The following is a 12,810-nucleotide window of genomic DNA, read 5'->3' as shown; positions in this document are numbered from 1 at the left end:
ACTTTTCATCTTTCAGTACCAATTGCGAACTTCCCAGAGAAGTGTTCAACACTTTTCATCTCTCAGTACCAATTGGGAACTTTCCAGAGAAGTGTTAAACACCATTCAAGAATTCACTTGTCAAATATACTGCAGCAACACCAAGGTGGACAACGTGAATGAGCTATGGCACCAAATATTCCGTGGTAGAAGAGGGGAATGTGGCATCTCAGCAGCTGCCACCATGTGAAGACACTGCTGCAGCACACCCTTCGAGCAAATTATCAAGCTGCCACCTGGACTTGGAGCCTCGAAAATTCCCCTGACATTTCTGACCCCACTGAAGGACATGGCTGGTTAATAAACAAAGAAAGAAGTCTTGTTATCAAATGGATGACAGGTTATACAGACCCGGAGGTCGTCCTTGGTCTAACATCATGCAGGTGTACTCAAGCTTGCCAGCCAAACTGCATGGGTATTGTGAAGAATCTGAAATGCACAGCAGCCTGCAAGCTGCTGACCTGATCAAATATGGCTGATGATGATGATGATGATGATGATGATGATGATGATGGATGATGATGATGATGATAAGCCACATCTGTTGGACGTATAATATTCATGTGATAGTGAGAATGACTTGACATTTGTATTTTACTCTTTTGTAAGTTATGTTCATACTTTTCAGAATTAAAAGTAATCACATGGTTATCCATATTTTAATTTGCATTTTATTATTGGAAATACCTATGGTTTAGAAAAAAGGGCAGTTTTGGTTGTATTCCTTAAAATATTTCTGAACCTATGGTACAAAACCACTACAAACTACACATAACAATGTGTAGAATTTAATACTGAACAATATACAGTTAAATTCATATGTCTAGGATGAACGAACTCAAAGCTTGAGGCAAATTTCTGAGATATGTCAAATGTGGCTGGGAAAATGTCAGCCATTTTGAAAAATGGTATTTTGCTCGGAATCTGAAATTTCCAACACATGATTACAGGCAGTTCAGACATTAGGCTAACTGAAAACGATAGTGCCTTTTAGTCCCTCAATTTGGTCGTCAAATCTGGTATGGCTCATGGCCTATATATGCCACGAGCAAAGTTCTCTTCCACTTCACTGCAAAGCTCAGTGTTTGCTGCTTTGGTGTGAGCCTCCACTTAAAATGAGAAATGAATATTTTGAAAATTTTGAAACATTTTCGCACAGATTTCAACATCACTGTGATGCATATTGTTAAGTTGTTTAAACTTCCTTTATACGAACAAGAAAATGAAGAGCAATACTGGTTACCACTGGATGGCACTATATGATGCTTTTTTACATAGAGAGAATTGGAGTCTTCCTGCCAAGTTGCACCCCCTCTGCCAGAAACCATACTTGGGGTACCCTCAAGGCAACATAGAAAATTTGGATAGATTTGGTTCAGTATTTATTTATTTATTTTTTGTAGCAGAAAAAAGAAACAAACAAATATACAATTCCACTTTTAGAGTATAGATTCAGGTCAGGTCAGGTCAGGTCAGGTCAGGTAGATGCCTGGCCCATCCTCATCTCCTTGAGATGCCGATCAACCTGCTGCAACCACGAGGCACGTGGTTGGCCCACTGGCCTCCTCCACTCACAATACTCCCTCGCTGAGAGAATCTGGTGAGCAAGATCAGCGTCAGGAAAACGAGCCACATGTCCATACAGCCACAGCTCATGCTCACGGACTATGCAGGTAACAAATTTCATTTGAATCTCTCTCAGCAACTGCTCGTTGGACACAAAGTCCGACCAGCGATAGCCAAGGATGTTGCGAAGTGACCTGGTACCAAAGGAATTAAGTCTCTGTCTCAGATCCCTGGTCAAAGTCGAAGTCTCACATCCGCAGAGCAAGACTGGAAGCACCAAGGACCTGAAGACTCAGACTTTCGTCATCCTGCACAGGTACCAGAAATTCCACACCACATGATCCAGTGAATCCATGACTCCCCAGACCCGACCCAGATGTCTAATGACCTCTGACTCACGGCCAGCAGAGATATGAATATCACTGCCAAGGTAAGTAAATCTCTCCATGACATCCACATCCTCACCACAAACAGGTAAAGACAGGATAGCAGCATCCAAGATGTCATTGAAAGCCTGGATCTTAGTTTTGACCCAGGAAACCCAGAATCCCAGTGGCTCCGACTCCTCATTCAGCACCACGAGGGCCCCCAAAAGGATATCCACAGTCTCCGCAAAGATGACTGCATCATCTGCAAAATCAAAGTCAGAGATCTTGACATTCCCAAACGATACACCACAGCTTGATCTCTGATATCCTCCCCAGAATCCAGTCCATACAAGTGCTGAAAATTGTGGGGGCCAGTACACACCCGTGATGAACTCCGGTAACAACTGGAAATAAGTCAGAGATGGTACCACCACATCTCACAGCACTCTCAGTATCAGAGTATAGTTCAGACATCATATTGATCAGTTTTGGTGGCACCCCATGAAGACCAAGAATCCTCCAAAGGGCATCCCGATTCACTGAATCAAATGTTTTGCAGAGATTAATATAGGCTGCAAGCAGCCCCTGCCAAGACTCTAGTCTGCGTCCAGTGAGGACCCGAAGGGCAGGATACGGTCAATCATTGACCTCTTTGGTGTAAACCTGACTGTTCTGGATGCCGATGGTGCTCAAGCAGATGGTGGCAAACCATATCAAGAATTATCCGAGTAAAGACCTTGCCGGCACTGACAGCAGCGTCACCCCTCGGTAGTTGTTACAGTCCTGGCGATCAACCTTCCCTTTCCAGAGAGGGGCAACAACAACAAGGCCCCTCTTCCAATCAGTAGGGATGATGGCTGTGTTCCAGGCAGAGCACAGAACTGCATGCAATGACATGAGTACAGCATTTCCACCAGCCTTGAGAAGTTCAGCATGGATGCCACAGATCTCAGGGGCTTTACCCCATTTCAACTGGTTCACCACAGCCAGTGTTTCCACAAATGAAGGTGGAGCACAGTTGATTGGAGGGTCAGCAATAGGGATAGGAACACCCCTGATATCCAACTCAACAGCTGATGGGTTAGCCTGGTGCAGCCGCTCAAAGTATCCAGCCCAGCCGGCTTTCGCGTCAGACTCCTCTGTCAAGAGTCCACCACCTTCTGCTCTAACTGCAGTACACCGTGGAATGGGCTTGGAGGAACGCAATGCGCAAATTCCCCTGTACGCAGGACGAGAATCACACAGGTGATCACACATTAGAGAATCACTCTAACCCCTCACAGATTCCTCGCACATTGGCCTCCTTGTCCGCCCTCAACACACTACAGTTTTACGCCTCAACTCCCTGAACAGCTCAGCTCTGCCATTAAGCCTTGCCCTGTGACTGGTCAATGGTATCCAAGTTCCCTTGAGAGACAAAATTCTTCTTCACCCTCCAGTGAGTTCCAAGACTTCCAAACGCAACATCAAGTATGGTGGTCTTGAAGGCACTCCACAACTCTTCAGGATTCCCAAAAGCACTCAGACCACCCAAATCCCCACTCAGCCTGTTCGCAAACTCCTCAGCTACCCTCTCAACCTTGAGAGCTTACCACCATCTAGCCGAGGCTGGGATGGTACCATTCTTCTGGATTTAAGCTGCAACTTCAGAGTTGCTACCACAAGCCTGTGGTCGGTATTGAGGAACGGAGCACTCTGGTAGCCCTGCAATTCTGGATCATCCTCCAGCGACCATCAACGAGCACATGGTCAATCTCCTTTGCCACACCACCAGCGTTGGAATACCAAGTCCAGCGATGAACCAGTGGGTGCTGAAATCATCAACCAGCCACCCTAAGTCCATACTTCATGCAAAGTCAAGGAACTTAGTGCTATTCTGATTCACAGTTCCAGACCCATGGAGTCCAACACGTCTCATAACCATCCCAATCAGTTCCAGTCAATGCAATGAAATCCCCCAAGACGCGAAGAGTATCTCGCCTGGGGCACCGATCAACCACAGACTCAAGCGTGGCATAGAATGTGTCTTTCACGGTGAGATCACTCGCTTCAGTCGGAGCATCTACAGAGACCAAGGAAACGACACCCAAGGAGTGATGAATCCTTAGTCTCATAATACGCTCGTTGACCAGTGTTACCTCAATTATCATCATCGGAATCAGCTCATTGGACACAGCTGCAGCAACTCTTTGGGCATGATAACCATCAGAGGGACCAGACCAATAGTTGTTGTCACCACCTGCAATGATCTCACCACTCTCCGGTGTAGAAACATTTTATCATGATGGGTTTGGGGGTGATAAAATAAATTAATTGATGATGATTAAAACTTGGTATTAAAATGAAAATGTTAAACCTGAAGTAAAATGTACTCAAATATGATATGATTCTTTTTAAGTATGTATGCATTTGGAATTAACATAATTATATTTCTCCTCTGTATGGAAAGATCACCTGTATATTAAATGTGTAAACAGGTTGAACTTTGCCAGTAAGTTGAATATAAGAAGAATTGCCTGTCATTTTAAAAGCTATCTCAAGGAATTTTTAAAACAGACACAAACAAGTTGGAATGTGGATTTGAGAAGGTGTCCAGATGTATTCACGAAGCTCTGGTCACTTCAAGATAATATATCTTCCCAGTTTTGGGAGAAGCAGACTGACTGTTAACCTACAGAAGATGGAAACTTGTTTTAATGGCCATTTGGGTTGGTGTTTGACGTCATTCTAGCATTCTGTGCGATTAATGTCTGGGTTTGAATATGTCTTCCAACCATTTAAGCAGGAGCTGTCAAAGAAGACTGAAGATAAGGTTCACCTGGAAATTGTCAAGACCGGGCGAACTGGCATCAGCGTCAGAAAATTATAAATAAAAAAAACTGTGTCTTACTGGAAACTATATAAAGACAAAGATTCTCCGGTTCTGCTGAGAGATCTGGAGTAAATTTGCCTGTCCAGGATCTCCTGTGCTGACACATATAATCTGTTTATTTGTTCAATAAATGTTTTTCAATTGCACTGACATTGTGTATCTGTATCTACACCTGTCTCCGAACCTCAGAGAGTGCTGCAATACTGATGTTCAAACACTTGAGCTCAGATGATAACAGAGACAGGTGATCATCCTCTCTTCGGGATAGGACATTCCATGCACCCACCAGAAGGGACCACCTCAGGTTAACCCAAGGAGACTGCTGTCTGGTGGACGGCACCTCACCACCACCCCGACACACACTACCACAATCTGACCCAGGAAGGTTACCCCGTGGTTTTCCTATCATCAAAGAGTGGGGGTCCCGAAGGCTTTGATCCAATCCCGTCATCCGGTGAACTGCCCTGCGAAGGGAAGCTGCACAGGAGGTACTCCCACGGAGTGGGTTTTCAATTTTCTTTGTGGTTTTCTTGTGTTTTGCAGAGTGAAGGGTTTTAGAGTGGCCAGAGTGCAAATCCTGCCACCAACCTCCAAAAAAGGAACCCAACTGCAGCAGGACATCCATAGACACAGTTGGGCACTAGATATGGATGGCCATTGAATCACAAGGAGCTCCTCCGCCCTTTGACAGGTTTTGTTTTTAATCCTGCTCAATGTCCATATCATACACCCTCCTCACCAGGAAACCGAGTGGGGGAGACGGTTTAGTCGCCGACAAGCCGACCACAAAACAGGTTAGTTCAGGTTTACATGATACCTTAGCAAGTCACAGATCTGATCTGGCCTGACCTGACCTGGCAATACCGAATGTGAATCCATGACTGAGTGGCAAGACAGTATAGATTCACACACTGAAATATTAAAATTCTCTTCTATGGGCATTAAAAAAAAACAAAAAAAAACTTTAATTGATAAACAACACGATTCCTCCAAGATGAGTTTGCTGCATCAATCATTACCTGCATTTCCTTAGCCAATGTGGCCACCTCTTCCCGTAACCGTCTCTCAACATCCCGCATCTGCTGCAGACGCTGCATCTTAGCTCCAAGCTGCAGTTTCTCGCCCTTTGCATTCTGCACCATTTCCCTCAGTTGTTGCAAATGTTCTCTCTCCTGTTGTATGGCATTGCGCTTGTACTCCAACGAAGCATTCACTGGGTAGCATGAAAATACAGCCATTCAAGTCAGGTACAGAAGAAGAGAGTGAACCAAAGAAAACTATCAATGCCCATAATATATGATTTTGAACATTGTTGCAACATATGGATTATAAAAGTGTTATGGATTAGGAAGGACTTTAAATGGCTCGCAGGATGAGTAATCAACCATTTTTACTTTCTGTGACATTTTATCAGACATGATTTTAAAAAAACAACATTTAATCACAAATTAAACCTCCACCAGTATACAATCAAGGCATTGACAGTATGGAGGTCGAAGGTGGTGTAGATGCGAGACCAAGTCCTCTATATATATATATATATATATATATATATATATATATATATATATATATATATATATATATATATATATATATATATATATATATATATATGAAAAAAAAGCCGATGAACACGCCTGATTTGCTTTTTCATGAAGAGATACTAGACTGCAGTGCTATATTATTGTTTCACTGTAGTTGCAAAAGCAGTAGTTCTCCCAATGTTCGCAAGGATATGCCTGTGATTGCAGCTGGGGCTGCATGCTTTTGCATACTGGTACTAGAGGATGAGGAGATTGGGACCATACTCCGTGCAGAGGGTTGGTACTGCTAAAACAGTCTCCTTGGCTATTGGGCACAATCCTGGATGGGTCGCCACTCCGACACAGTATAGCAGCAAGCTGGCACTCATTTTGCCGACCTCAGAAGGATGACAGGCCGAGTTAACCCCACCTGGTATTAATTCAAGAGCTGAGCGGGATTTGAACTCAGGACTCTCGGATCCAAAGCCCACCACCCTAACCATTAAGCCAACTCCAGGCATATACTGGTACTAGGCAAGTTTTCTATTCACGTTTCATCAATTCCTGGTGTTTCTTTCTGCTTTCTCCAATTTATTTAGCAAACCAAGTGACATTCACATGGTTTTCCAACAAAGCATTGTAATGTATCGGGTACGGGATGTTCACAAGTATGGTTATGATGGTTAGACAAACACAATATGTTTGAAACACACTCAAGATCTATTTTACAATAAGGTACATGTCTTGCTCTTAAATGTCGACTAATACCTTATTCGCATTACAAGCCATTCAAGCCACCAGCACAAGTGAGCATTTCTGCCACACGACTACATTTAAAGCGAAGCAACTATGCAATTGTATGCATGCACGGCTTTGGATTACAGTGATGTGTGCATTTACTTTCTGATAAATGCTGGATTTCAAATTGAATGGACGGTGCTAAAAGTTATGATGTGCCATGTTTATGCAGTCAACGACCAACTTTTGTGGAATGGACACAACTAGTGGCTGGAGATATGTGAATGAGCGCAACAAGGAGAAAAAAAGACATAAAACGTCATAGCCCCCGTGGTTTTTGTAATTTTGCTGAACGGAGTTAAAGGGATAGACATGTGGGAAGGACATGTGGGAAGGACATGTGGGAAGGAGTACAGACGGTTTTGAGGGAGTCCATGGGGGTTATGAATATGGTGTGAGAAATGGAGAGGGTGAAAGGATTTTGGAGTTTGCTGATGGAGCTGATTTGTTGAATTGTAATACTCAATTCCAGAAAGCGGATAATAATCTTATTACATACATGTCAGGTGGGTCGACGACAACCATTGACTACCTGATGGTGCGTAGGCGAGATAGGGGAAACCTCCGGGACACAAAGGTGATCCCAGAGGAGGAGACTGTTTCACAGCACCACCTGGTTATCTGCGATACAAGGGTGAAAGGTGCGAGGAGAATTCAGCGGGTGAAGTACCAACCGAGGATGAAGGTGTGGAGGTTGAAAGAGGTGACAGTGAAGGAAGCACTAAGAGAGAGGCTGGGTGTGGTTGAGCTTGAAAGTGGTTGGATGTCAATGAAAGATAGTCTATTGGGAGCCGTTGGTGAGGTATGTGGATGGACAAAAGGACCATCGAGGCACTCGGAAACATGGTGGTGAGGTGATGAAGTTGGAAAGACGATTGAAGAGAAGAGGAAGAAGTTCAAGGAATGGCAAAAGGCAAAGGGTACGGTGGTAGAAGAGGCAGCGCATGAAAGTTATAAGGTAGCCAAGAAAGCTGCAAAGAAAGAGGTAGCAAAGGTGCAGGAGGCCGATAGGAAAATGTTCGGAGAACGCTTGGATTCGGAAGAGGGTCAGAGAACGGTATTCAGGATTGCAAAGCATATAGCAAGAGATAGGTTTGATGTGACGGAGTGAGTTGCTTGAAGGATGAAGTGGGACAAATCGTTGTGGACTCAGATGGAATTAAAGGAAGATGGAAGAGATATATGGAAAGGCTGTTGAACATAGAAAATGAATGGGATAGCAACATAGAGAGCAAGATGGACCAGCAGAGAAGATAACTGAGAAGGAAGTCAAGGAAGCTATAAGAGAAATGAAGAGTAGAAAAGCAGGAGGGCTGACGGGATTGTGGGAGATATGTTGAAGGCAGCGGGAAGTTGGGGTGTGAAGAGAATGACAGAGATCTGTAATCTGGTGGAGAATGAAGGCCGCATTCCAGTGGATTGGGAACCGAGTACCCTCGTCCCTCTGTACAAGGGGAAAGGTGACCCTCTGGGCTGTGGCTCCTATAGAGCAATAAAGTTATTGGAGCACGGAATGAAGGTATTGGAAAGGGTGTTGGCGAAGAGGATAAGGAAGAAGGTAAAGATTGATGAAATGCAGTTTGGATTTATGCCAGGAAGAGGAACAACAAATGCGATTTTTATTGTAAGGCAGTTGCAGGAGAAGTACATGGAGAAGAGGAAGAAGTTGTTTTTGGGGTTTGTTGATCTGGAGAAAGCATTTGATCAGGTTCCACGTGAAGTAATGACATGGGCATTGAGGAAGTTAGGAGTGGAGGAATGGTTGATCATAGTAGTGATGGCAATGTCCGAGAGAGCACGCACAGCTGTAAGGACAAAGGATGGGAACAGTGGTGAGTTTGAGGTGAAGGTGGGAGTGCAGCAGGGGTCGGTACCAACTCCACTTCTATTTGTAGTTGTGATGGAGGTGCTGGCTCTGAGAGTAAAGGAGGGTTTACCATGGGAGCAGCTGGATGCAGATAATCTGGTGTTGATTGCAGCGTATGGATGGACTGAAGGAGAAGATGAACAAGTGGAAGGAATGTGTGGAGGCAAAAGGTTTGAAGGTGAATATCAGAAAGACAAAGGTGATGGCAAGTGGTAAAGCATATGGTGAGGTGGAAATGACTGGGAAGTGGCCGTGTGCTGTGTGCAGGAAGGGTGTCGGAGTGAACTCCATTCAGTGTACAATGTGTGCTGAATGGGTTCATCGAAAATGTAGTGGTGTGAGGGGGTCATTAACCAGTGTGGCAGTTACATTCAAGTGTAAGGTGTGCATAGAGGGAACTGCAGATGAAGGGACGGTTGAGTTGGATCTTGGAGATGGCATGAAGCTGGAAGGTGTGAAAACATTTTGCTACCTAGGAGACATGCTGAATAGAGAAGGTGGATCAGACTCTTCGACGGTTGCTCGAATGAGATGTGCATGGAAGAAGTTTCAGGAACTGAGTGGCGTGCTGACGAAGAAGAGAAGTGTCGTTGAAGCTGAAGGGAAAGGTGTATGCTACATGTGTGAGGAGTACAATGATTTATGGGAGTGAGACTTGGGTACTGAACATCAAGCAGCAACAAAGGCTGGCAAGGGTCGAAATGCGTATGGTTTGGTGGATGTGCAGAGTATCGTTGAGAGAGAGGAAGACAAATGATGACTTGTGGAAGATGATGGGAAGAAAGTCTGTGATGGATGTTGTGAAGAGAAACAGGTTGAGATTGTTGGGTCAGAGGTTGAGGAAGGATGAAAGTGACTGGGTGAGAGGGGTGTTGGAAGTAGAGGATGGGGAAGACTGAGAAAAACTTGGCTAAAGGTGGTGGAAGAAGAAATGTGGGCAAGGGGATTAAGAAGGGGAGATGCAGAAAATAGGGTAAAGTGTAGAAGATCGTCATGAGGCCCGCAAGGCTAACCCCCGCTTTAGCAGGGAAAATGGCCTTAAAATGCTTGTTGTGGTTGTGTGTGTTGGAGTTAAAGGGATAGCCCATATTTACAAGATTAATGTGTATGCACAACTGACTTGAGTGGTCATGCAACATGGAAGATTGCGTACGATTGCGTTATTCGGTCATGAATATGAATGATGTGGGTCACATGTTATATTGTGCAAGATAGTTGGTCACGTGACATTATGATGTTTCCAAATGGGAATGCAAATTCTGCAAAAAGGGATTTTTGTCTCACAAAGCATTGGGCGCCAGTTGGTCATCTTCGATCTGATCTCAAAAAAGAATGATGTGCATATGTAAGCCATCATTCATTATCTGTTAATCTATTTTGCGAGAGAGATACTGAATTACACAAACAATATAGCATTTAATAATATTGTTGCGAATTCGCGCCCGCCGGCGTGCGAGCGGCCACGTAACTCGAATCGCGGCACGTCGCCCACCGGACGGACAATTCTGTCGTGACCCTCTCGGACTAACGCCGGGAACTAGTCACGGGTGGGCCTTTCGGCCTCACCACGATCGTGCCAATCGGCCCCCCGCGTGGGATAGGGTTGTCCGCCAAATTCGACCTACCTAAGTACCCACACGGAGGGTAGACCGGGCGATCGCACCTCGCCGCAGGTCGACTCCGGACACGGGCCGCTTAAGCGACCCGTTCCGTACTATCGGGATAACCGAGCGGTGTTATCGTCGGCCTCGACGGTTCCGATTAATTATCGGGCGTATTAAGCCCACTACCAACCCTTTACGTGAAGCAAGATGGAGATTCAATTAAAGAAAAGACGAAGCGAAACGGGAAAACAGTTCAACATAAGGCACATTTATTCCGCGGCACACGGAAAGCACACATATACAATTACAACAATTATGCACCAAAAGCAATTGTAACAAAAGAAATACAACAATGCAGATCTACTACCGACTACGCGAGCACACGGCAACACTTACACAGTTTTACTTTACAGACGGCGCCAACAACACATATACTCAAAAGCAAAAGAAAAGGGCCACCCTCAACGACAAGGGGACAGACGGGCCTGTGGGCCGCGAGACCGGGTGGAGCCTACCCGTGGCTTGTGATGAGCTGCAAATGTGGCGGCGGTGCCCCGACTCCGCGCTCCTTCGCGGGTTTCGTTGGAACTGCTTGGAGTGGGGTGGGAACGGGGCCCCCTTTTCGCACTATCTCAGCGCGGGGGGGAAAAAGGGGGGAATTGTTGATGCTCTGGGGAAAGAGGATAGCTGGCTTGCTTGAGTCCCGCGACGAGCGACTCCACTGCGACCTCGACCGCGCTCCCGGCTTCCCCTCTCTGCAGCTCCCCGACAGACTCCGAACCCCGACAGACTGACTCTCCTCCAGACCCGTCTCGACTGCTGCTGCCACACTTCTCCAACTCGCCCGAGCCCAAAACTGACTGAATTCGCCCCGCGCTCGGCGCTTTATAGTGGTGTAGGAGATCCCATATGCAAATTTCTGGATCAGAACGAGCTCGGGGGTGGAGCCACGCTCGCCCATTGGACGGAGAAAAAGGGGCGTGAATCTCCCCTGATCCTCGAATTTGCATATATCGATTCGACTCCGACACGCCTGGAGGCGGGGCCAAATCGCCCCGCGCTTGCTGATTGGACGGATCAGAAGTGGGCGTATATCATTCCTGATCCGACTTCTCCTCGGAAAGGCCGCTTTTTGCACCCGCAGCTCGGCGCGCGTCGCGCACGAGGCCAGGACAGCCTGACGCTCAGCGTTCACAAGTGGTGCGGGAATGGCCTCAGAAGGAGAGGCGAAGGTGGTGGAGGGTTTAAAGTGGTGGTCAATGGCCACGGTGACGCTTGGAATGGTGGTGATGTGATGTTTGCGGGAGCGAGTTGTGAAGGTAAAGGTCGTGGCTGTTGGCGTTGTTGTTGTTGTTGTTGTGAAGCGGCGTTGCGGTTGGTGGTTGTTGTGTGATGGCGGATGCGACGTGGTTGGTTCAAAATAAAGATAGAACAGAAAAACGGCTATCTTAAAGGGTCGCAGCCCGAATGAATCACATTTATTCCCTCTAAACAACGGGTTTGGGGATAACTACACATGTACTTACAGAGATATCTCACCTACGGGACCTGAATGGTGGTTTGCGAATTTCCTCAACCACAACAATATTTATTTATGTATAAAAAAAAATTTATATCACTGCAGATAAGAGAAAATTGTCATTCAGTTGAAAATGCTGTCTGATCAGTTTTTGTAAACTGTTCTTCAAAGTTACTGGGGTGAAATTGAAAAGAGTAATCAGAATTTCTTTTTTAATTTTCATGAAAGATGCTTCACGGTATAGGGATGAAAAAATAAATAATTAAAACAAGTTTGAAGCAGATCTGTAAATAAATGTCCAAGAAATGGTTGAGGACGTATTCATTACAGGGTTTTTCCAACTAAAATGACCGCCAGTAGACCAGTCAGCCATCTTTGATCAGATCGCAAAACAAAGTGAGAGACAAGTGTATGCAATCATGTACTGTGTTTGTGCCAAGTTTGAACAAAATCGGTCCATGCATGGCCGAGAAATGGTTGGAGACAGATATAAGACACAAAATGGGTGCCAGTCAGCCATCTTTGATCATATATATATATATATATATATATATATATATATATATATATATATATATATATATATATATATGTATGTATGTATGTATGTATGTATGTATGTATGTATGTATGTATGTATGTATGTGTGTA

At 45.2% G+C, this 12,810-nt stretch overlaps 1 protein-coding gene across 2 annotated transcripts in view; it reads right to left on the bottom strand.

Moving 5' to 3' along the window:
- Positions 1–12,810, bottom strand: part of RAD50 (RAD50 double strand break repair protein) — an 89,098-nt gene that overhangs the window by 22,136 nt on the left and 54,152 nt on the right. For both annotated transcript variants that reach the window (XM_085864346.1, XM_085864347.1), the window contains one exon: positions 5,865–6,058. In XM_085864346.1, the coding sequence (XP_085720472.1) occupies positions 5,865–6,058 (194 nt within the window). The remainder of the gene's footprint in view (positions 1–5,864; positions 6,059–12,810) is intronic.

This window comes from Eptatretus burgeri, chromosome 18, assembly GCF_056783735.1.
Source record: "Eptatretus burgeri isolate ZD-2024b chromosome 18, Ebu_testis_v1, whole genome shotgun sequence".
In the NCBI taxonomy this organism is placed as follows: domain Eukaryota; kingdom Metazoa; phylum Chordata; class Myxini; order Myxiniformes; family Myxinidae; genus Eptatretus; species Eptatretus burgeri.
The sequence above is the reverse complement of the archived record's forward strand: the minus strand, read 5'-3'. Positions and strand labels throughout refer to the sequence as shown.